We start from the raw sequence: 25,806 nt of genomic DNA on the forward strand, positions 1-25,806 counted from the left end.
TCCCCACACAGTCCTCCCATTTCAGATTGATCTCTTTCAAGTAAGATTCACTGACTTTGAACGGTTCATCTGCAGTGGCTCTGCTAGTAACTTGTTTGCAGAAAAGGAAATCCTCCCTCAAACCATCGGCATGATGTACGTTATCAGTAAACAGTCTTTGTTACTGGCAGTCGCTTCATCGAACTGCAAAGCAAAGCGGCGGCTTTCTCATACCTTATCATGAAGCTGCTCCTCCATGTCCTTTGACATATACCTCGTGATAGTAATGTTTGACAGAGTAATTGTCTTTAGCTGCTAGTTGCTAGTTTAGAAACTAGTTGCTTCATCAGTCAAATCCAGTTGAATCCATATCGATAGCAGAGGAAAGTATTAATTCCTTGGCTACAGGGTGCAGATTTTTAGGTTTCTGAGGTGAGCTGAGCATTTGAAGGAACAGATGCAGCTTTAGTAAAGTGACACTTGTGCGACAGTTTAGTGTTTTTTTTATTCTGAAGAAATCAACTGGCTTGTCTTTGTGCTCCAGATGTGTTGTCTCCAAGTGACGTCTCAATTGTTCAGTTTGGCAACTGTCAGCGGCTAGTAGTTTCAGACATACAACACACTGTGGTCTCTCCTTGTTTCCCACCATTGCACTGGTGAAGCCAAGGGCGATATATGCCTCATCATATGTTCTTGTCTTTGCCTCGGAAGTTGTGCTTTGACTTGAGACTCATCTTCTGCTGTATGTTTAACTTTTCACAAACTGGCCTATGATATGCTAGCAGTGCAGTAGCCCCACGGCCCCTCTAGGGGGTGCCCCCCACAGTTTGGGAACCACTAGATTAGTGACTGCTCTTCAGGTGTCACTGAATGTATCCATAATTTCTCAGAAACACCAGCAGCATCAGACAACAGCTGGAAGTCTGTCTGTCTGTCTGTCTGTCTTTAAATGGTCAGAGTGATATACATTTGAACACAGCAGCACAAACTTTGGTCAAAATATAACTTAACTGTTAAACATAGAATCCAGGTTTTTACAGTGGAATTGTTTGTGAAGAAGCAGCCATGTGGAATGAAAACTAAGCTGCATCAGAGATATCAGGACATTTATATTTTAAGTAGCTACAAGATATGCCTACCACTCCATACCCACTTGGTCCCCTGAATGTCTTCTCCAGGAATTAGTTTTTAAAATCTAATCATTGTCAAGTTACTGATAATATTCTGGTGGCTGCTGCCACTGTTGTGTTGCAATTTTTATTAATATGCACATGAAAGAAAGTGACATATTTTGTCATTGGAGGGAACTCACTCCAACGAAATTTGTGCTCTGCATTTAACCCACCCAAGTGACGTGCACACACACAGCAAACCCAGGGCAGTGGGCGACCGCGTGCAGCGCCCGGGGAGCAGTGGGGGGATTAGGTACCTTGCTCAAGGGTACCTCAGCCATGGACACCGGTACGGGGAATCGAACCAGCGATCCACCGGTTACGGGTCCGACACCCTAACTGCTGATCCACGACTGCCCACATGCTGGCTGTGTGCATGTAGTGATCTGTGTGCAATATATTTGTAAATTTTGTTGGTGTTGTGGAGGTGTGTGGTATTTCACCCATATTGTGCTAAACAGCTTGTGTGATGTAATATGAGTTGAGAGTTGAGATTTCCATTTTGCACACTCAGGCACAACACATGGACATCTGGCTGGTAGTCATCACTCTATAGTTGGGCTACAAAAAAACCTCAAAAACTCATAAATGACAAAGAATAACAGCAAATCATTACATTGAAGAAGATGGAAACAGCAAAACCTTTGTTACATTTTGCTGGACATAATTTTGGTTTTTCTTTGGGTCGACCAATTGATTAATCGACTAAAGGACATATGTTCATGTTTCAGAAATGTTATTCTCATGTTATGTCATTCTAATGTGTAGATTTTGTGATTTTGATATGATATGGTATGTTCTGTACACATGAGAAATTTGGACATGTCAGTCCATCCTGGATCCTGGTAAATTTTTAAGGCTCTTTGCTGATGATATCTGTGGCCGGAGGCATTATATTTTTGGGTTGTCTTTCTGATCTATTTTTCTTTAACGTCATATCTCAATGACTTGAAACAGTGAATAGGATAGGCCTTCAAGACAGACCCTACAGAAATACTGATATAGTCATTGGATGAATACAGCAAGGTGAAAATTCACTCCAGTTCATGACAGAATCTGCTTCCTCTGCACATCGCTTACATAAACTGCTGACAGCAGCTCACCACAGCCTGAAACAATAAATATCTCTAATCCCTGCAATGTTCCAGTGCCCTTGTCCAGCCTCAGAGTCCCGTTTCAGTTTTCCCTTCTAAAACATGTCCTTTTGTACATGACAATGTTAAAAACTACAAGAAAGGAAAATGCTGATTAATGACAAACTTTTAACTAACTTTATCTTGATCTTATCTTGACTTACTTCACTGTGTGTTTGAACTACTGCACTGCTTGTGTAGCTTGTTGCTCTTTTACCATTACAGCTGTTGGTAAATTGGTGAGGCATCAAGCTGCTGCCAGGGTTGGTGTTCTCTTTCTTTTTTGGGTTGTTTAAGTCCACCACATTTGGATCACTATCCTTGAGTCTGTTTTGATTTGGTTTGTCCTTGGGTCCATTTTGGATAGGGACTGCGTTGAAAATGAATGTATGCATGTTGGATTTATGAAGTTTCCACAGCTCCATTAGGGATCAGGTCTGAAGTTATGATTCTGTGCCTGATGCAGTAATGCTGTGGTAGTGCATCCCAAATCGCCCTTTGTTGGAAAATACTACATAGGATGAACAGATACCATCAAGTCGTTGGCCCTGACATGGACTTATAGTCATGGCAGGGTTGTTATCCCTTTGTTTCGTTCTTTGTTCTGGAGCAATGTGCCATTTCAGATGACATGAAATGGGGCTTTCTTAATCTTTTGCCATATGGCACATAGAAGAAGAGCAGAGGGGGGAGGGATGAGACGAGACATGTAGGTCAGCCTGAAACATGGAACAAAGAGTATGCAACTAATCCTTTTTTAAAACTGTATGGTAGAGAAATTTGTTCACCTAACAGTGAAATACCATCTGAATTTGCACACCTTGGGAAACATGGTAAGCCTGGAAGTCCATGGATAGTTGTCTATGCATTAGTAAATACTAAGAGGTGTTGCAACAGCTGTTGCAAAACCCATACTAAACAAACCCCACCCTGCTCTTAATATAATTAATTACCTCATAAGGTCTCAATTGTTGTTCTGACCGTGTGTTAAACTGATTCATAATGTATGGGAGAATCAAAGGGAGAAAGTTCTCTTCCATAGCATTCAGTTTGGTTTCTCACCTCAACAGAAGCTCCTATTACATTCCACAAGTCACAGTTGGCTGGAATGAAGTGCGGAGAGCCTCCCTTTACAAAAGGGCCCATCACTATGCTGTCTTGGTCTGCTTGGTTGTTCGTAGGATACTGCTCACACTAGCCTGTTACCAAACAGTAATCTGAGCTGTGGCTAAGTTGGTTGGAGTTGGTTCTCCCTCAGAGTGCTCCATCACCAACTGGCTTATCAGACAAAGTTGTCCTGTAGCAACCAAAATGTAGCTTCCGCTTTAGTGGTTTAACTGCACAAGTTGGTGATCCAGCAGGAGAGAGCCCATTAATCTGGCTTTGGTTGCCCTACACTGGACTATGACTTCTTCACTGACTAGAATTGAGTTTAAGGTCCCTATATTCATTATGGGATTCTGTCCCCTGTTTTTTGCTCATTCTATGTCTTATTAGTCTGTTAATAGTCTGGACTTGCATGTTTATCAATGTCAATTTCATAAACCTTCATGTTTATGACCCGTGATTATATTACATGCAAATGCAGCTCCAATTAAGCATGTACTAAGCATACATTGCAGCACAATTCTGATTCTATACAATGAGCCCCCAGCAACGTAAACTGGTTTAAAAATGAAATGAAAATGAAAGATTGTTTTTTCCAGATATTTTAGTACTAATGAGGCCTGCCCATTAAGATGTTGTTACTTATCTTGGTGGCTGAATCTTGGCCCCATATTTGGTGCCAAATTGCTGACACCGTAACTGCCTCATTGCAATGAAGACATACCAGCAAATGTAAAAAAAAAATGCACCTCAGTATTACCATGTTCCTGGGGTGCAGGGGTGTATATGTGTATACACACACGCACCTGGAATCAACTGATCACACTGAAGCCAGCTGGCTTGGTGGCCATAACGGCAGCTATTCCTGCAGAAATCTAGTTAACAACAAAAGGTGCAAACCTGGTCACATTATGGTCAAGGAACATATATGTTGCCAGGACACAGAAATATTAGTTGTTGAACTCCGACCATATTATTTGCCAAAGGAGTTTTCACATACTATTGTGACAGCTGTTTACATCCCTCCCTCTGCCAATTCGATGTCTGCATGTAACATCTTTCACACTGCCATAGTCAAACTACGGACCCAATGAGGTGGGAGTGTCCTCATCATTATCCTGGATGACTTCAACCATGTTACAATAAAGAAAACACTGCTCAGCTCACAGTATGTGAGCTGTCCAACCAGAGAAGAGAGGACCCTAGACTTAATGTATGCAAAGGTTAAGGATGCATATAGCTGCTCCCCCACTGGGAATGTCAGATCACAACCTCATGCACCTCAACCTCTTCTACGTGCCTCTAGTTAAAATGGTTAGACCACTCAGGGACCCCCTCCAGTTTGCCTACCAGCCCTGACTGGGTGTTGAGGATGCCATCATCTACTTGCTGAATCGTGTCTATGCCCACCTGGACAAACCAGTGAGCACTGCGAGGGTCATGTTTGTTTACTTTTCCAGTGCATTTAACAGCATCCGTCCAGCTCTCTTAGGAGAGAAGCTAACAGCAATCAGGTGGATACCTCTTCTTGTGTCCCGGATTGTTGACTACGTGACAGTTGGACTACAGTATGTGTGCCTGCTGCATGGTGTGTCGATAGATTATACATATATCTATCTATATATATAGATATCTATCTATCTATCTATCTATCTATCTATCTATCTATATATATATATATATATATATATATATATATATATATATATATATATATATTTAAACAGTGAGGTTTCAGGGAGATGACTTTAGATGGAGTTAGAGACATTAGAGTCTGAGAGAAATAATTTCTGGTGGAATGCACTACAAGAAAGGTAGACTTTAAAAACAGAGTGGGTGGTGGTTGGCAAGCCCCCCTTTGTAGCAGCAGTACTGGTATAGGTAGATGAACACATACACAGGCTTGAAATGCACATATGCATTCACACTCTATTGAAAACATGTTAGAGTGAGGAACTGGCATCTCTCCAGCTACCCTTTAACACTTTGGTCTGTGCTGGACCCCAGTATCCAAACCAAATCCCCACTACTTCCACTGAGCTATTGTTGCCCCAGAGAGTATACTGTAGGTCTGTAGGTCTTTAATTCTGTTACACGCAGTTACCCAGAGATTATAAACAGAGGGAGGAGGGCTTCGTTTAGAGGGATTTAGGCCATTGCTGGAAATGTCATGTTAATGCTGTTGTTATTTAACTGATGTGTGTCAGCAGTTGATGAACAAATTCTGTTTCTGCATCTTCATTTGTCCTCTCTGTCTGTCTCAAGGTCATTATTTCAAGCCTTAATGAAAAGGCATTTTAAGCTTTATATTTCAACGTCCACATATCATTTAAAGCATTTTCACAGTAATAATCTGTAATAATCAATAAGGTTACAGTAACAGTAACAGTATGTTATCTCATAACAACTGTCTGTCGCTCACTCCCAATACTCCCTTAGCCATATAGATCAATAATACTGTCTATCTATTTATCTGAGAAGTGCAAGCAGGTATCGTTATGCGCAGGTAGAGACAAGTGTATGTGATTCTTAGTTTGTTTATATACTGCACATTATGCATGAGAACAGCAGCTTAACTCTAATGTTAATTTTTCGCACAGTGACACAGATTCAAGCCCATCCTCTCTGCTCCATGAACATACCATCAAATTCTCTGGTTCCTATTCTGACTATATCCTGGAACTGACAACAGAGCACTTGTCAGACCACACGAGGTAAGAGTTTTCAGAGAATCACTAAGCTTCTTTATTAGGTATAAGTACCATTCATTGGGTTTATTTTCACAAGTCATTCCTTGTGTTGAGTCTCAAAGTAGTACTGATTGCCTCTTTAGTAGAGGTCATTGTTATGAAAGTTTGTTCACACTAATATAGACTGATAGAAATAACATTCATTTGTAAGAAAGTGAAAATATTAAACATTTTATTTATCTGAAGATTATTTATTTTAAAGTCCAGCCCCCACATATAAAAATTGTGTAGCTGATGACTCTGGGCCTACAGGGACCTGTAGAGATGCAGTAAAATGTCCATGCAGGAGAATTGAAGAAAATAATTAGTCTGGGTGGGTGGCAGGTGAATGAAAATGCTGATGCAGATTTGGATGAACATAGAGCATCCGCACATCACTATAAGCTATCATAGTTTCCTCAAACTTGTGGTCATTATTTACAAAGACAAAACAAAATCAAATTCTCAAATAGTGATAAAGATGTTGATTAGCATAGTTGAAATTTTGAAGTTTTGAAGCATTCAGCTCTAACTATTTAAGATTGCTTTTTATCTTCATTGGATTTAGACTTTATGCATTTTTCACCTTTAACTTATTATTTATGTATTATTATCAGTATATTAATATATTGTGTCGCTCAACATTACATTACATTTAGATTTTACAGTGTTTTTAGTGTTTTCAGTGATTTTATATTCACGTATCCTCTTGGCTTTTATTGCAGTTCATGTTGCAAGATTTGTCTGTGTTTGCTCCCTGAGGTTCTTTAAATAGCAAAGCAAAGGAGAATAGTTAGCCAGTGCGGCTTTAACAAAGGAAACAGAGATCTGTTATTGCTGGAGCAAAAATATGGGGGCAGGCACTGACAGTTTACTGAACTAACCGAATGGTTAATAGTAGTTTGGCCCTTATTGTCCCTTTTGTTTAGCAAGAGCTTTGTGGGTTTATATTATACAGTTGAGTTGCCTCAGAAAGTTGGATAAAATTCTGAACAGTCAGATGAACAGGGTTAATCTCAGTGCCACACTAGTAATTTAGTAATACGCTAAATTTCTGTTAAAATACACTACACTGGTGCTTTTCGAAAACAAATTTAAAAAATGAATGGCCTAGGTGCCATGGTGTACGACCTTTGTTGCAGGTCAGTGTCGTATGTCAAACAAAGGTGTGAAACACACACAAAAAAATCTTTAGTTGACTGTAACTTCCTTTGTAAATGTACACCTCTTACTCTACCCTGTGGTGCAGCTCATGCCAGAACAGGGCAGGCCCTGTTTGCTTTTCTTTGGAGTGTACAGGAATAGTAGAGATGGTACCACAAAGCCCAGCATTTTATTTGAAGCCCAAACTGCATAGTCATTAAAGTGTGGTCTCATGGCAGCCTGCATTTTTGTCTATATTTGCCACAGATGTGGCTGCAATCAGCTTGCTGTCTGTAGTTAAGCTTGTAGATGAAGGGTCAACCAGATTCCTCATAGGAGCTCTTCACTGTGAAAGAGGCCTCTGAGGGACTATGCTGGTTTAGTGTGTTTCAGTACATAATTTTATTTTTCACTACAATGGTCCATATAGTCTACAGTTAACTACACCCATAGTGACACATGTAAAATGAAAGTATTTAAAATGTGGTCTAGTTTTTTGCATGTTGCATTTTGTCAACCTCTGAAATATAAAATTTAGCTGACATCAGCTTCGTCACAATCAGTAGTTAATGCGGGCTACCAACAATCGCTGATCAAAATGTTGTTACCAGTGGCATAATGAAAACACCATTAAAATGTTGAGAAAATTAATAATTGTAATTATTTTGCTTGAGTGGCACAGTGGAGTGGTGGTTAGCATGCTTCTCAGTTCGGGTTTTATTTTGAAAAGTAACTCTCCTCTCGTTTCAGGTCACTTGTCCTTCTTCGTGTGTCTCCAGTCTGATTGTCTCCCCAATTACCCAATTGTGTTCACCTGTTCCCCATTACCCCCATGTGCTCAGATAGTCTGCGTTTCCCTTGTCTTGTGTGTTTCGTCCGTGTGCGTTCACCCAAGCCTTGCCTTATCCAGAGCCACAGCCTTGTCTTTTGTCCTCGATTATCCTGAACAGCTAGTAAGTACTATTATTAATAGTCAAAGATGGGCTTACTGGAAAACAAATTGGCTAATGCCTAACCCACAGATATCTAAAAAGATGCATACTTAAAGCCAAGGTATACTAATGGCTTAGACTTTTTTCAAACAAAAAAGTCAAACATTTGCCAAACCTGATAAACTGATCAGGTTTTTTTTCCCATATTTTAAAGATAAAATGACTAATTGTGGCAGTAAGCTGTCTCAGCCCTAGAACTGTTCAGTTCAGCTCAGTCTAAAGTGATATATCAGAAAAGTTCTCTTGATTAGACTTTTATGTTGGTTCATCAAAGCAGCAGATTGGGAGACATTCAGATTGAAAAGAAGTAACAAAACGTCTGTGTGGAGCACTGCCTTTTGTCCAATCCTTGTCTATATATACCTTATATTGTATCTGTTGGCTGTTAACAGCTATTAAAGCAAAGGTTCAGATGCCACAATGAAAAGTGAAGGACTTAAAGGACAACCTTGCTGACTTCCCAGACATAACTTAAAAGACTTAGATCGTCAGTCAACATTGTATCTGTCAGGGTCAGATGGGATTAACAGGGTAACAAAATAAAGAAAAAGAAAACTTTGTCCTTCATCTGTTACATTTACCTTTTTATCTAGTACTACATTTCTTCATTAATTTATTAGATAATGAGGTAATGGCCTGATGCTAACATAACAGCAGGTACATCCTGCCTGTAATCACATATTTTTGATGCCAATTTATAAGAGAAGATAATCCTTTAAAATAATCCTTTTTTTTTCATCTCGCAATAGAGAAATTTACATCTGGAAATCTCTGACTACTTTCAGAAATGGATTTGGGGCTGTGAGTCCATGTTGGTTCCTGTGCCTGTACTAAGTGTTGGAACCAATAGAGTAGCTGCTACAGAGAGATCCTAAATAGGCGCAGAATGCCAGGATGCCCATCACTCAGGACAATGCAATCAACATCCTTACACTACTGGAGGAATTTCACAGGGCTCAGACCACAAGATCACACCAAGACCAGAACCTGAATAAGGAAAGTTCGGGCTACAAGGTAATTCATCCCCTCTCTATCATTCTTAAGTCTCCTTCATGTGGCTACATAGTACATGAGGTATATTGTTCCATTTGCTGTGTGCGTAATTTTACATCTAGTTTTTAATCTGGCAAAAACCTCCGAATTTTCCTGTAGATGTTAAAACACAATTCAGCTATTTTTAAACCTGTGCTCTATATTTACATATATTGGTGTATAAATGTAAACGTAAGTGAGATGATCTACTGCACCAGTTCCAAAACTTTTGGTAGGTAGGAGTCATTAGCACAACACAAACATGTAAGTATATAGCCCAGATTTAATAATACTGGAATTTCTCTTTCATGTGACTTCCATTGTCTGTTTGTCAGCCCTATGATATGATAGACCGGTGACATTTCTTTTCACATTTCAAATTAACCATATTTAAGCCAGACGTTGTAGGTTTTGTTTTGTTTTGTTTTGTTTTTTTCTTTTCATCTTAATGGCATATGGAAGTTTTGTGATTAATAAAGTTTCATAGTACACGAAAACAAACCATTTCTTGTACAGACTGGAGCCTGCCATTCAAGCTTTTAGAAATGAGCAGTGAAATGTTTAAATCACATCACAGGTAACCAGTGAAGGACAGCAAAGACTGGTGTGATTTGTTCATAAGCAAGCACCAATCTTTTGTACACATAATGGAAATTACAGGATGACTGTGGGAAATAGATCACTATATGTTCAGCACCTTAAATGTAAAATACTTTCAGCCATTAGAGAGACTTTCTCAGTAAAGTGCAAAAAGAAAAAAAAACAAAAACTGCATAGCCTCATATGTTTTCAGAAACATATTTTGGTGGTGCAGTGATTGGCACAGCAAGAGGGTTCCAGGTTCAAATCCTGATCCGGGCCCTTCTGTTTTCATTGAGTTTGCCTGTTTTCCCTGTGTGTGTGATTGTCTGTCTTTGTGTGTTGGCCCTGTGACTGACCAACAACCAGTCAAGGTTGTACCCCACCTCTTGCCTGTTGTCAACCAGTATAAGCTCCAGCCCCCGCCCACGACGCTGATGGATAAACATTACAGAAAATGGATGGATATTTTAGTGTACTGTTTACCTATCCATCCTTTGATTTTTCTATGCTGCTTATTCACTTACCAGTGTGACACCACAGATGATATTACATATCCGCTGGCTCTCAATTTCCTCAAGACTGTCATCTCGCAGGTCAATAAATTTTTAACACTATGCAGATTTACTTTGCCTCCGTGAGCAAATACTCCAGTTACAATAATGTTATGAAAGTTTTTGATGTCAGACTAAAATGTTGTCATGAACCTGTAAACGATTAACTTTGTGATATTGCTATAAATGCACAATTACAGTGTTCAACACATGTAATCGTTGATGTGCACGGAGATGAAAATATAACATCTCCACTGTCAGATCTCTGTCAGACAGATAATGGAAAATGTGTTCCATGTAAATGCTTTGAAACTTTATAAACTATGGATTATTCTGTTAAAATTAAATCCAAGGGGGAAAGCTATGCAACACTACAAAATGCTAAATCAATCATGAAACTTTAGTTGTTAAAGGCTTTTCATTAAGTTTTATCATCCAGCTTCACTGACTTATTGGTCAGTCTTCTTCTCCTTCTTCCTTCCCCAGCATGTGGACTCAAACCAAAATCAGGAGGGGGACAGTGTGTGCAGTAGCAGCAGTGTTCATGTGGAAGACATGACCTTGTGTCTGGCTGCCATTCAGAAGTTGATGGAATACATTAAGTTTAACTTCATGGAGGGTGACATAGCTCCATCAGTCAGCCCGTCTTCCTGCAGGGATGGGTCAGACATGGAAATTCATGCTGTTTCCTTCAGTAAAGATGAGGGCAGTATCACTGAGCTTGGCCTCAGCTTTGGCAATATCCCTATTTTTGGGGACCCTGATAGAAAAAAGAAGGGAGGCCCAAGGAGGAGGAGGGACCGGGGCCCCATTTTGGATGTGGGATGCATCTGGGTGACAGAGGTGAGGAAGAGGAGCCCAGCAGCCCGCTGTGGGGGAATCAAACTGAAAGATGAACTGCTGTCACTGAACGGGCAGCTGATGGTGGGAGTTGATGTCAGCGGAGCTAGGTAAGAATACTTTAATGAAAACAAAAATTGCAAATCAATCAATCAAAATCTTGCCTTCCCAGAAGAGTGGAAGCTATTATAGCTGCAAAGCTGTGTCTGTTTTTAGAATGCAGTGTCATTGAAGTCCCTGTCACTGTAATGGTCAGTTGTCCCAATGCTTTTCTCCATATAGTGTATATTAAAGAGGCTCTCACCCATGCCCACCCATTGGTTTGATTTGGCGTTGTTTGCCAATTGTTTGTTATTTTATTTCAGTTTATTCATTAACCATGACTCCTGTCCTCCAAATTTAATGTAACGTAATGTAACCTACAAATTAATAACAACAGAACTAATATGAAGCATGCAAGAACATCCTCTCTTGTAAGAGCATAGGTTGTGCAGGTAAGTTAGTTTGGACTTCTAAAATCTGTTGACAGATTGCAACAATTCAAACCCAAAACTTGGTCAAAAACTTGTGTTTTTTATGTTCACATGAAGGAAGAACACAGTTGAGATTTTTAATGAAAAGGCATTTTAAGCTTTATACAAATCACATGCAACTCCTTGTGGTAAGAGGATTAAGGTGCCGGTGAAGGTGCAAGATAAAAGACATGATAAAAACAACACACAACAAACAACTCAACATAGATAAGCAGCAAGAATGCAATAAATGGTAATGAGAATGAAATGTATAAAATGAAATGTATTGCACAGTCCCAAATATCGATTAAGACTTCAGTTCTTTTATGGCACTTGGATATAAACTTTTATACACTATATAGACAGGGGTGTAAATGACATGGCATTCTAAATACAGTACATTGACAGCTTTGCAGCCATAACAGCTTTCACCTTGCTTTGTGCACTGGCGCACTGTCATGCTGGAACAGGAAAGGGCACTCCCCAAACTGTTGCCACAATGTTGGAAGCAAAACATTGTTCAAAATGTGTCAATATGCAGAAGCATTACGATTTCCCTTCAATGGCGGTAAGGTGCCTTGCCCAACCCCTGAAAACAGTCCCATTAAGAGGTATGTCTGGATACTCTCGTCTATATAGTGTATGTACAGAGGAAACAAGTCCTTTTTCATGTTGCGCTTCCTTGTTGCTAGAAGAGCCCAGAATGAACAAACCAAAAACTAGTTTTAGAGAGGGACTTTCAGAATTTGTTGTGTGTTTTTTGCAGCCATCCTAGGGGAGGGTGAGAGGAAGGGTGTGCAGTTGGTTGCAATATACAAGGTTACAAGGAATTCTTATTGTCATTACGGTACATAGAGCAATGAAACAACGTTTCTCTGGGATGCTACATGGTGCTACATAAAGGAGCACACGTACTAAGTATTAAAAAAAGTTAAATTTAACATAAAAAAAACGAATAAATAAAAAGCAAAAAATACACCCATTTAACATGACAGACAGTGCAAATATGAAATATAACAGTGCCATAACAGTATGTGCAAGACAATGAACACAGTATGGTACAATACTCAATCCAGTTTATTTATATAGTGCCAAATCACAACAGCAGTTGTCTCATGGCACTTTCTAATTAGAGCAGGTTTGATTTTTAGAGAGACCCAAACAAAACCCCCATTAACAAGTACTTGGCGACAGTGGCACGGGAGAACTTCCTTTTAGAAGGCAGAAACCTCAGAGCAGACCCAGACTTAACATTATTGTGTTGAATGCTGGACTGAAGTCAGTGAACAGCATTTGAACATATGTGTCGTTACTGTCCATATGCAGGCACAGTGCTAGATACCAAATCTACATACTGAATCTTTACAACTAACAACAGTTACTCTGATGCTCCAAGACAAAAGCTTAGCTGGGAGAGTGTTCTGACAGGATGCCACATCCCAGACGAGAGCAGACAGGGTAATGAGGTGGTCTCATGACTTCAAAGAATTTTAGCTCTCATATGAATGTTAAAACTATTTGATGTTGTAAGTGTAGGCTGCATGTAAATGTAGGGAGGCATAATGTGAAGCTTTTATATGAATCAAATTTATTTAATACAAAAATAATTTCTCACAATCATGTACAGTTAGGTCCATATATATTGCGAGAAGTTTTTTTTTGGCATTTTGCCTCTGTACACCACCACTTTCAATTTGAAATGAAACACTCAAGATGTGAGTGAAGTGGAGACTTTCATCTTTAATTCAATGGGTTTGACAAAAGTGTGGCATGTTGGCTTATAACTGATCAAATGGCTGATAAGCAGTTTTATGGCCAGGTATGGTGTGTTTCCTTGTTAGTACATGGGCAATCAAGCACATAAAGGTCTGGAGTTGATTCTGAGTGTTACATTTGCATTTGCTATCTGTTCACTGGAACACTCTACATGAGATCCAAAGAGGTGTCTATGCAAGTGAAAGTGGTCATCATTAGACTGGAAATAAAAAACCCAAAACAAAATAAATACTGGGAATGGCCAAAACAACAATTTGGAAAAAATGTTTCACATCATTTGGCAAAGTCAAGAACGCTCTTGAGAAGGCAAGCCCAAGTCTACTGTAAAGAGACGGCTTCAGGAATGTAAATGCAGAGGCTTAAAGCAGCTTCAGGAATGTAAATACAGAGGCTTTACAACAATGTGCAAACCACTGGTAACGCTCAAGATCAGAAAGACCAAATTAGATTTAGCCAGAAAAACATAGCCAGAAAATACCTAAAAAAGCCTACCCACTTCTGGAATAAGATTCTTTGGACTGATGAAACCAAGATTAACTTGTCCCAGAATGATCGGAAGAGAAAAAGCATAGAGAACGAAAGGAACAGCTCATGATCTGAAGCATACCAGCATCTGTCAAACATGGTGGAGGAAGTGTTGTGGCATGGGCATGTATGGCTGCCAATGGAACCGGGTCACTGGTGTTTATTGATGATGTGACTGCTGATAAAAGTTGCAGGATGAATTTTGAAGTGTTTAGGGCTGTAGTCTCTACTCATATTCTCCATCCATCCATCCATCTTCTTCCGCTTCATCCGGGACCGGGTCGCGGGGCCAGCAGCTTGAGCAGGGATACCCAGACTTCCCTCTCCCCAGACACTTTCTCCAGCTCTTCCGGGCAGACCCCAAGGCGTTCCCAGGCCAGCCGAGTGACATAGTCCCTCCAGTGTGTCCTGGGTCTTCCTCGGGGCCTCCTCCCGGTGGAGCATGCCCGGAAGACCTCCCCAGGGAGGCGTCCAGGGGGCATCCGAAACAAATGCCCAAGCCACCTCAACTAGCTCCTTTCGATGTGGAGGAGCAGCGGCTCGACTCCAAGCTCCTCACGGGTGACAGAGCTCCTCACCCTATCCCTAAGAGAGCGCCCCGCCACCCTGCGAAGAAAGCTCATTTCAGCCGCTTGTATCCGAGATCTTGTTCTTTCGGTCATGACCCAAAGTTCATGACCATAGGTGAGGGTAGGAACATAGATTGACTGGTAAATTGAGATCTTCACCTTACGGCTCAGCTCTCTCTTTACCACGACGGACCGATACAACGACCGCATTACTGCTGTTGCTGCACCAATCCGCCTGTCAATCTCATGTTCCCATCTTCCCTCACTCGTGAACAAGACCCCGAGATACTTAAACTCCTCCACCTGAGCCAGGAACTCTCCCCCAACCTGGAGGGGACAGACCACCTAATTCCGGTCAAGAACCATGGCCTCGAATTTAGAGGTGCTGATTCTCATCCCAGCACTCGGCTGCGAACCTCCCCAGCGCATGCTGAAGGTCCTGGCCTGAAGAAGCCAACAGGACAACATCATCCGCAAAAAGCAGAGAAGAAATCCTGTGGTTCCCAAACCAGACACCCTCTGGCCCCTGGCTGCGCCTAGAAATCCTGTCCATAAAAATAATGAACAGGACCGGTGACAAAGGGCAGCCTTGCCGGAGGCCAACATGCACTGGGAACAGGTCCGACTTACTGCCGGCAATGCGGACCAAACTCCTGCTCCAAGAGTACAGAAACTGCACAGCCCTTAGCAAAGGACCCCGGACCACGGGGAACACGGTTAAATGCCTTCCGAACTTCCTCAGTGACTTTGGCTTGGGTAATGCATGGATCCGCCTCAGGGTCCTCAGCCTCTGCTTCCATGACAGAAGACACGTCAGCAGGATTGAGGAGATCCTCAAAGTATTCCTTCCACCTTCCGACAATATCCCCGGTCGAAGTCAGGAGCTCCCCACTTCCACTGTAGACAGTATTAGCAGGGCACTGCTTCCCCCTCCTGAGGCGCAGGATGGTTTGCCAGAATTTCCTCGAGGCCGATCAATAGTCCTCCTCCAGGTCCTCCCCGAACTCCTCCCAGACCCGAGTTTTTGCTTCCACAACCGCTCGGGCTGCCGCACGCTTGGCCCTCCGATCCATCAGCTGCCTCAGGAGTCTCACAAGCCAACCAGGCTCCATAGGACTCCTTCTTCAGCTTGACGGCATCCCTTACTTCCGGTGTCCACCACCGGGTTCGGGGATTACCGCCACGACAGGCACCAGAGACCTTACGACCACAGCTCCGAGCAGCAGCTTTCACAATGGAGGTGGAAAACATGGTCCACTTAGACTCAGTGTCCCCTGCCTCCCTCGGTATCTGGTCAAAGTTCCCCCGGAGGTGTGAGTTGAAAACCCCTCGGAGGGTTCTGCCAGACGTTCCCAGCAGACCCTCACAATACGTTTGGGTCTGCCAAGTCTGTCCGGCTTCCTCCTCCACCAGCGGATCCAACTCACCACCAGGTGGTGATCAATGGACAGCTCAGCCCCTCTCTTCACCCGAGTGTCCAAAACATACTCTACACAGCTGTTTGGCCCATAGGTCGAAACAACAGTGGGAGGCCTATCCCCGACCCGAAGGCGTAGGGAAATGACTCTCTTGTTCACTGGGGAGACCTCCAACACCTGGTGGCTGAGCTGGGGGGCTATGAGCAAGCCTACACCAGCTCGCCGCCTCACACCATGGGCGACTCCAGAGTAGAAGAGAGTCCAGCCTCTCTCCAGGAGTTGGGTTCCAGAGCCCAGGCTGTGTGTGGAAGTGAGCTCGACTATCTCTAGCCGGTACCGCTCAATTTCCCGCACAAGTTCAGGCTCTTTCCCCCCAGTGAGGTGACATTCCATGTCCCAATAGCCAGAGTTTCTGTCCGGGATTTGGGTCACCGGGATCCCCGTCCACAGCTGTCACCCAAACCACATTGCACTGGCCCCTTCTGAACCCTCTCGCGGGTGGTGGGCCTACGAGAGAGCGGGCCCACGTCGCTTATTCAGGCTGTACCTGCCGGGTCCTGTGGGCGGAGACCCGGCCACCAGACGCTCGCCTGCGAGCCCCAACCCCAGGCCTGGCTCCAGGGTGAGGCCCCGGTAACGCCAATCTGGGCGACGTACACTTCTTTGTTGTTTTGTCTTTCATCTGGGGCTTCTGAACCGCTCTTTGTGTGACCTGTCACATAGAACCTGTTTGCCTTGGGAGACCTTACCAGGGACATTGAGCCCCCAGCAACATAGCCCCTAGGATCATTCAGGTACTCAAACCCCTCCACCACGTTAAGGTGGCGGTTCGAGGAGGGGTGGCGGTTCGAGGAGATTCTGCCAAATGATGAAAATTGATAGGACACTGCTTCATATTGCAGATGGATAATGACTGAAAACATCAAAGCAACAGCAAAGGCAGCCCAAGAAGAAGAAGAAGAATCACTTTATTGGCAGTATATATATTTTTACATACACACACTGAAATCGTCTTCTGCATTTGACCCATCCTTAGTTGAACACACACATGCAACACCCGGCAAATTACATGCAGTGAAACACACACAGGAGCAGTGGGCAGCATCAAGCACCCGGGGAGCATATTGGGGGGTTAAGTGCCTTGCTCAAGGGCACATCAGCCAGCTAATGGAGGAGGGGGAAGCATTTTTCGCATTAATCACTCCACCACACCCAAATTTTTCCTGCCCGTCCGGTGGGGGAATTGAACCGATGACCCTCCAAACCCAAGTCGCTTCTCCAACCTCTAGGCCACGTTTCTCAAGATTCAGGAATGTAAATACAGAGGCTTTACAACAATGTGCAAACCACTGGTAACGCTCAAGATCAGAAAGACCAAATTAGTTTCTCAAGACAAAGAAATGCATTATTCTTCTCTTTCCAAATCATTTATCTGATCTGAACCCGATAGAGCAGGGCTATTCAATTAGTTTTCCTTCAGGGCCGCATTTTGAATCCAAGAGCTTGAGCTGGGCCACAAGTTCTCCGAGGTCACTAACAAGTGGCACAGCCGATTATCTATCTATTTTTTATTATTATTATTATTATTATTATTATTATTATTATTATTGTTATTATGCCAAAATAAAAAATGTCTATATTCTATTATGTCTATTTCATTTCAATCCAACATTGAAGAGGCCTAATCAAAATTCACTTGAACAACACTCTTTATTGTGCCCTTTATTTAAAACAAACAAAAATTTCAACATTTATCAACATTTCTCATTGCTTATTAGGTTACTGAACAGAACATTAGCCCACTGCTGCCTTCAGTGTGAGAAGTGGCATTTTTTGTTTTGCACAAGATCTGTGATGTTTGGTGCATAAGATGTCAACCCAATCCGAAGGCACTGGTGAAGTTTGTTGTCAGTTAGGGAGCACCAATAACTGTTCTTAATTGCGTTCACATGTGAAAAGCTCGATTCGCAAGTGTATGTTGATCCAAACATACTGAGCACGAAGATTGCCACTTTCTTGATGTTGGGGAATTGGTGTGAGTTCAAATCACTCCAGAACTTTGCTGGCCCATCGTTGCGAAGCACACCAGCCATGGTAGCAGATGACTGCATGTCAACAAGTTCAAGAATGAATTTACCCTCGTCGATGGAATGGACCGCTTGCTTTACTCTGGCAGATAAGTCTCCTTCTTTTGCAGCAGTGAATGGGTCTCTGGCAAAGGCCATAACCTCCGTGGGCAGAGCAAGTCCATCCAGTCGTGCAGCAAAATTTTCTTTCAGCTTTGCAATGAAATCCCTCATCACGTCTGTGATTTGTGTCGGGGATGCGATGTATTCGCGGAGCGTCGGGAAATGCATCATTCTGCCTGTAAGGTCAGTGGCGAAAAGATCCAGTTTGACGGGGAATGCCCTCATCTGTTCCACAAGATCAATGACCGTTTTATCTCTGCCTTGTAATGCCAAATTTAGGTCATTCAGATGCTTGAATATGTCGTTTAGAAAGCACACAGCAGACATGAATGCATCATCACGCATGCGATTCAAGTGGATATGCGCTTTCCTGTGCTTGTTGTTGCGCAGAAAAACCGCTATCTCCTCTCGGAGATGACAGAAGCGATCCAGTGCTCGGCCTTTGGACAGCCATCAGACATCGTTGTGCAAAAGGAGATCGTAATGGTCTGCATTCGTTTCTGCCAACAGCTGACGGAACAAGCGATGTTGGAGGCTTGACGTGGATCGAATAAAGTTAACTATAGCCATCACGTCATCCATCACTTCTTTTAGCTCCCCGCTTAGCTTTGAACTGAAATGAACTGAAATGAAAATGCATGTACTAAGTTTTGGAGACTCGTGGTATTGGCCTATACGGAATTAGTGACGCATCACGTCAGCCGCGTCTGGGCCGCATCTGGGCCGCGTGTGGGCCGCATGTGGCCCGCGGGCCGCCATTTGAATAGGCCTGCGATAGAGCATGCCGTTCTTTTACAGAAAACAAGACAGAAGGCAGAAAGAATGACAAAAAAGCAACAACTGAAGGCTACTGCAGTCAAAGCCGAGCAAAGCATCTCAAAGGAGAAAACTACATTTGGTCATGTCCATGGGTTCCAGACTTCAGGCATCATTGACTGCAAAGGATTTTCATTCAAGTGTTAAAAAGAATCCTTTTATTTGTAATTATGTTAGTTTGTCCCATTGTTTATGTGCCATCGAAAATTGGGGTAGGTGTGTAAAAATGTAAAAACGAATTCAGTGTGTGTCCCAGTATATTGTTATGATTTAACTTAAGAGGACACCATATAAGCAGAACAACAAAGACTGGAAAAAATTAAACAAGGTTTTTACTAATTTTCCTCAAAAACACAAACAATACTCTGTCAGTCTAACAAAAAACAACCTGACTCCGGGTGACAGAAAAATGCAAAAACTGATCCAAAACAGCAATTAAACATGCACAGTCCCTAAGTCCAAACAGAAAATGAACCCCAGACAGTGGCAAGGAAAAATCCCTTTTAACAGGAAGAAACCTTAAGCAGGACCCAGCTTGCAAGGGAGAACTATCCTGCTGATAGTCGGCCGGGTGGAGGGGGTGTTGGTGGTGGGGGGGTAGACAGGACAGAGAGGATGAAGAGAGAGGGAAACATACATGCAGTAAACATCATAAATTACAAAGGACAAACATGACAGCTTGTAAACTGCCAACTGGTTCAACAGTAAGGGTGCCTGATAGCTAAAGGCTCATCCTCCCATTCTACTTTTATGAATGATTGAAATGCCACTTCCACTGTGTTGTGTTCAAACAAAATCTTGAGGATTGTTTTAGTTTTTTTTAAAAAATTCATTTATATAACTCCATATCACAACAAAGTTATCTTGTGATACTTTCCAAAAAAGAGCAAACCTCGACCTAACTCTTTTGTGTGGAACAATCAAAAAATAACATTTAATTTTATTGATTCTCTCTTTACTTATTCACTGTCTGTTACTCAATTACTGCTGCTCTCTTATGGTTGAACGGGCAACTTTGAATTGTGTGTTAACAAACAGCAACCATAATGTTTTACATACACTGATGAGCAATGATATCATCATCACTGACAGGTGAAGTGAATAATATTGATTATCTTGTTACAACGGCACCTGGCAGTGGGTGGGATATATTAAGCAAACAGGGACTCCACTTTCATTAGTTTTGTTTTTTGCTGTTTTTTGACCTTTTTGGCACTCCACTGGGGAACCCCTTCAGCTTCCGCCATGGCTCTATTGTTTACACCAGGGATCAGCTGTTAGCTCTATGTGGCCCTGCTCTTCTCTACACGGAGAAACCAGAATCAGAATCAGAAAAGACTTTATTGCCATGTAAGTGAAGAGGTTTCACATTACTAGGAATTTGTCTTGGTGATTGGTGCATACATAGAACATAACAGTAACATATAACTGAAGAATAAAATAAAATAAAAAATAAAAAAATAAAAAATAAAAAATAATAAAAATAAAATAGAATAAGGTAACACAAAATAAAATAAGTGAAATAAATACTTTACTGGAGGTAGTTCAAAGTAAGGTAGTGCAGGGTGGAGTATAGTGCAAGCGGGTGAGGTAAACAGTGCAAATGAACTGCAGGTGGACAGTGAATGAGCAAAATCAATTGCTAAGGTGCAGGGCAGCATGTTAGTCAGTTGTGTTCAACAGTCTAACAGCACAGGGGAAGAAACTGAACTTGTGGCGTGAGGTTTTGGTCCGAATGGACCGTAACCTCCTGCCTGAAGGGAGTTTTACAAAGAGTCCATGTCCAGGGTGAGAAGGGTCAGCTGTGATCCGACCTGCACGCCTCAGAGTCCTGGAGGTGTACAGGTCTTGGAGAGATGGAAGGCTGCAGCCGATCACCTTCTCAGCAGAGCGCACAGCACGCTGCAGTCTGTGCTTGTCCCTGGCAGTGGCCCCAGCATACCACACGGTGATGGAGGAGGTGAGGATGGACTCGATGATGGCTGTGTAGAACTGAACCATCATCTTGGTAGGCACCTTGAGTTTCCTCAGTTGCCGCAGGAAGAACATCCTCTGCTGGGCCCTTTTGATGAGGGAGCTGATGGTCAGCTCCCACTTGAGGTCCCGGGTGATGGTGGTACCCAGGAAGCGGAAGGAGTCCACCGTGGAGATGGGGATGTCTGTCAGGGTGAGGGGGAGCAATGGAGCTGGCACTTTCCGAAAGTCAATGATCATCTCCACCGTCTTCTGGGCGTTCAACTCCAGGTGGTTGTTACCGCACCAGGACACCAGACGGTCCACCTCCCTCCTGTAGGCGGACTCATCCCCGTCCGAGATGAGACCGATGAGGGTGGTGTCGTCTGCAAACTTAATCAGCCAGACCAAACCAGAGATTCCCACGGAAATACGGAGGAGAAGGAGAGGCTGCAGAGTGGAACGGAAGATCCAGGAGAGGAAACGGAGGTACAGACCATATATACCCTCCGTTATTATGGGAAATGTCTGTTCCCTCTCCAATAAGACTGACAAGCTTACGGCACTGATCCGGCTGCAGAGGGAGTACAGGGACTGCAGCCTTAGATGTTTCACTGAGACCTGGCTGAATGGACTGATACCGGATTCTGTGGTTTCCCTGGATGGTTTTAAACTTGTGCGTGCTGACCAGAGAGTGGAGAACTGTGGTAAACGGAAAGGCGGGGGGCTGGCAGGGTTTATTATTGAGAGATGGTGCAACCCGGGGCACGTCTCTGTTAAGGAACAAGTCTGCACTAAAGACATTGAGGTACTCGCTGTTGGCGTTCGGCCTCATTACATCCCAAGGGAGTTTTCGCATGTTATTGTGTTTAATGTGTAAACCCCTCCCTCGGCCGATGCGGCAGCCGCCTGTGAGTTGCTCCACAGTGCAGTGACCAGGATGCAGACACAGCACCCACAGTCCCTCCGGCTTATCAGTGGAGACTTCAATAGAGCCTCTCTATCTTCCACTCTCCTCACATTCACACAGTATGTAAAGTGCCACACCAGGGACAACAAGACGCTGGACCTTTTGTATGCTAATGTCAAAGACACATACACCTCCGCCCCCTCCCCCCGCTTGGACGCTCTGATCACTGTCTCGTTCATCTGCTCCCTGAATACACACCCAGGGTGAGAAGAGAGCCTGCACAGAAGAAGTCTGTGAAAGTGTGGACTGATGAGGCCAGTGAGAGACTGTTTCCAATCTACAGACTGAAGGCAACCAGTGCTGGGCAAGTGAAGTAAACCTGTTTTTCAACAGATTTAATTCCAACCCCACCCTCTCTGCCACCTATCCTCTCCCCTCTTCACACTGTTGGGATCTCTGGCCATGCGCTCTGGAGAACAATAGAGAGGCCTCCATGTAACCCATAAAGCCTGAGCTAGAGTGGCTAACTTTTAGAGACCCCGCCATGGCGTACACCTAGTTGTAAATTCCTGAGTTCGAATTCAGGACCGGCACAGACATTGGCTGTGTGCCAGCCATCTCCACAGGTGGTGGAGATGGCTGGCATGGTGACGTCATGCAGGTAATAAAAGGTCACTGCGACTCTTTTTCCTCTCTCCTTTCTTTTGTCCCGTGCTTGCTGTGACAATGAGAGCTATTCCAGGCTCTCCGAGGTGTCCAGCTCGCCGAAAGGGAGCAACAATCAAACGTTTGATTATTACCATCACTTTAAAATCCTAGGTCACATTGTTTCAACTCGCAGGCCGAGAAACGGACTGCTGTGTTTTTTTTGTAACTTTTCCTTTTTTTTTTTTCTGGATGCGATCAGCTGATCGCACGTTAACGAGCCGTGTGCCGACTTTGTTTAAGGACGAAACAAAGTTAGTTTTTCTTCACCGATGATTCTCCCCGCTGCCGCTGAGAGACACACAATGATACGCCGCATCGCCAAAGGAGCGGAACAACAGACCACCAGCACCCCGCTGAGGACATTGTGGCGAATGTTTAAATGGACTATTAGTTTTTTTAACTCCGAGGGACCGGAGCAACTCACAGTAAGGCTTATGTCTGGGCCGAGGCATTATTAAGGCAGACGCATTATTAAGGCAGAGATAGTGTAAAGTAGGGTTATTTACACATGATTTTCTTTGACTTATATGTACTGCAATCATTTAAGTTTTGTTACCAGCATTAAGATAGAGCTGCTAATGTGTGACTTTCGTTTGTAAGTGCCGCACTCGTTTAATTTTTGTTAACAATCATCTAAATCCATCAGTCCAACGAGCTCGCGCACCACCGGTTAAAAGACCAATATCTGAGCAGATAAACTCCGGTTTACTGACTCCGCTATTGCGTGGTGATAGTGTGAGACTCAAAAGAACTGAAGTGATGATCTTTACTGGGTTATTATCTCTCTAATATTTTACATGGGCATGAGTCCGAGAACGTGATCACGAATCTCCTCGCGAGACACGTGGCGCTTGAGGATCTTTGCCTTTGTAGTCTTTGTTTGCCACGTTAGCCATGTTACGTGGGTGATCGCCATCTTGGCTCTGAGCTGCACGTCCTGCGTGCCACACTATTGCCATCTTGGTCTTGCTGACGCCACTTACGTGACTCCGTCGCTACCTCTCTCTCTCTCTCTCTCTCTCTCTCTCTCTCTCTCTCTCTCTCTCTCTCTCTCACACACACACACACACACACACACACACACACACACACATACTTCTGTATATATGCACACCCATGTATAGATATACCCTTGCTGCTGTACCTGTGTTATCTTTAGTTAATAGTTAATGTGTGTTGATAAACTTAGATTATAATAGTGTTTATTACAAAGTGATACTTATCCCTGGATGGTTGTTGCTGGTTAATAAATCCTGTTATAGTTTAACCTGTCGTTGTCTGTGGTTATTGTGAATGTACTTGTAATAACAGCTGAATTTGTGACAGTCAGTGCTCGGAATCATCCTTCATAATTCTGAGAAACCGTTATTTCCCATTAATTAATTTGGCTATTGGTCCCTGGTGACAGGGTGGTGCCCTGATTTTTATGTGTATAAAACATACACTGATTTTTGCTTTAATGATTATTTCCCATAATCATTGACTCTTTTGCCAATAACCAAATTGCAACAACACATCTCCAAGCCAGCGGACACTACCACCATCACCCGACCATCACTGTCTTCTGCTCCTTCTCCCATCACCCCCTGTCTTCACACCACTTCACACCAACGCCCCCCCACCCCATCAGCGCCCCCCCCCCCCCCCCCCCCCCCCCCCCCCGATCCCCTACTGTCCACCCTTTTCCCCTCCCCACCCCTCTTCTTAACATCGGACCAGGTGAGAAGAGAACTGAGGCGACTGAAGAGCAGGAAAGCTGTAGGACCAGACGGGATCAGCCCCAGACTGCTTAGGGACTGTGCTTACCGGCTATGTGAGGTGGTCATGTACATCTTCAACCTGAGCCTCAGTCTGAAGGTCCCTGTCCTGTGGAAGACCTCCTGTGTGGTTCCAGTTCCGACTTTAATAAAGGAAATCTGAGCCAAGAATTACCCAAATACAATCAGCTGATCAAATGCCCGACCAGAGAGGAGAACACACTGGATCACTGCTACACCACAACAAGAGGAGCATATCGCACAGTGCCCCGCACTGCTCTTGGTCTATCTCACCACGTCATGGTCCACCTGATTCCCACATACAGACAGAGGCTGAAGCTCGCCAAACCTGTGGTGAGTACATCTAAAAGGTGGACCAGCCATACTGCAGAAGAGCTTCGTTTCTGTTTTGATTCAACGGACTGGGACGTGTTTAGGGCTGCTTCGGATAGTCTTGATGAGTATACAGATACTGTAACCTCATATATCCAGTACTGTGAGGACAGTATTGTGCCAACACGCACCAGTGTGAGTAATAACAATGACAGACCCTGGTTCACAGCTAAACTCAGACAGCTGAGGCTAGAGAAGGAATCTGCATTCAGAAGTGGGGATAGAGACAGCTACAAAGAGGCCAAGTACAGGTTTAGCAAGGAGGTGAGAAGTGCTAAATCACTGTACTCTGAGAAACTTCAACAGCAATTCTCAGCTAATGACTCGGCCTGTGTGGAAAGGGCTTAGGCAAATCACCAACTACAAGCGCAAAGCCCCCCACTCTACTCACGACCTGCGACTAGCCAACAGTCTGAATGAGTTCTACTGTCGCTTTGATGGACTATCCGCCGGCCCTGACACCCCCACTCACCCTATCAACACGGCCATTCACCCCCCCCCCCCCACACCCCTGAAGTCATTCCACCAATATCCACCTCGGACCCCTCCTCCTCCACCACAGCCCTCTTTATCCTGAAGGAGGATCTTAACAAGCTGTTCAGGAAACTGAACCCTCACAAGGCTCCTGGAAAGTGTGTCCCCCTCCACCCTGAGACACTGTGCGGACGAGCTGACTCCAGTGTTCACAGACATTTTCAACACCTCTCTGGAGTCATGCCATGTGCCAGTCTGCTTCAAAGCCTCCATCATAGTTCCAGTCCCCAAGAAGCCGAGGATCACTGGACTTAGTTATTACAGACCTGTGGCACTGACATCTGTAGTCATGAAGTCATTTGAGCGCCTGGTTCTGTCCCACCTTAAGTCCATCACAACCCCCCTCCTGGACCCCCTGCAGTTTGCCTGCAGAGCCAACGGGTCTGTAGACGATGCAGTCAACTTGACTTTACACTTCATCCTGCAGCATCTGGACTCCCCGGGAACCTACGTTAGGATCTTGTTTGTGGACTTCAGCTCTGCCTT

The 25,806-nt window shown here is 43.6% G+C and overlaps 1 protein-coding gene across 1 annotated transcript in view; it reads left to right on the forward strand.

Moving 5' to 3' along the window:
- Positions 1 to 7,851: 7,851 nt before the first annotated feature.
- Positions 7,852 to 25,806, forward strand: part of pdzd2 (PDZ domain containing 2) — a 101,766-nt gene continuing 83,811 nt past the window's right edge. Inside the window, exons 1-3 of the mRNA XM_046386104.1 lie at positions 7,852 to 8,216; positions 9,041 to 9,269; positions 10,907 to 11,370. Coding sequence (XP_046242060.1) covers positions 9,150 to 9,269; positions 10,907 to 11,370 — 584 coding nt within the window. The 5' untranslated portion in view covers positions 7,852 to 8,216; positions 9,041 to 9,149. The remainder of the gene's footprint in view (positions 8,217 to 9,040; positions 9,270 to 10,906; positions 11,371 to 25,806) is intronic.

Source organism: Scatophagus argus, chromosome 4 (genome assembly GCF_020382885.2).
Source record: "Scatophagus argus isolate fScaArg1 chromosome 4, fScaArg1.pri, whole genome shotgun sequence".
Classification (NCBI taxonomy): Eukaryota; Metazoa; Chordata; class Actinopteri; family Scatophagidae; genus Scatophagus; species Scatophagus argus.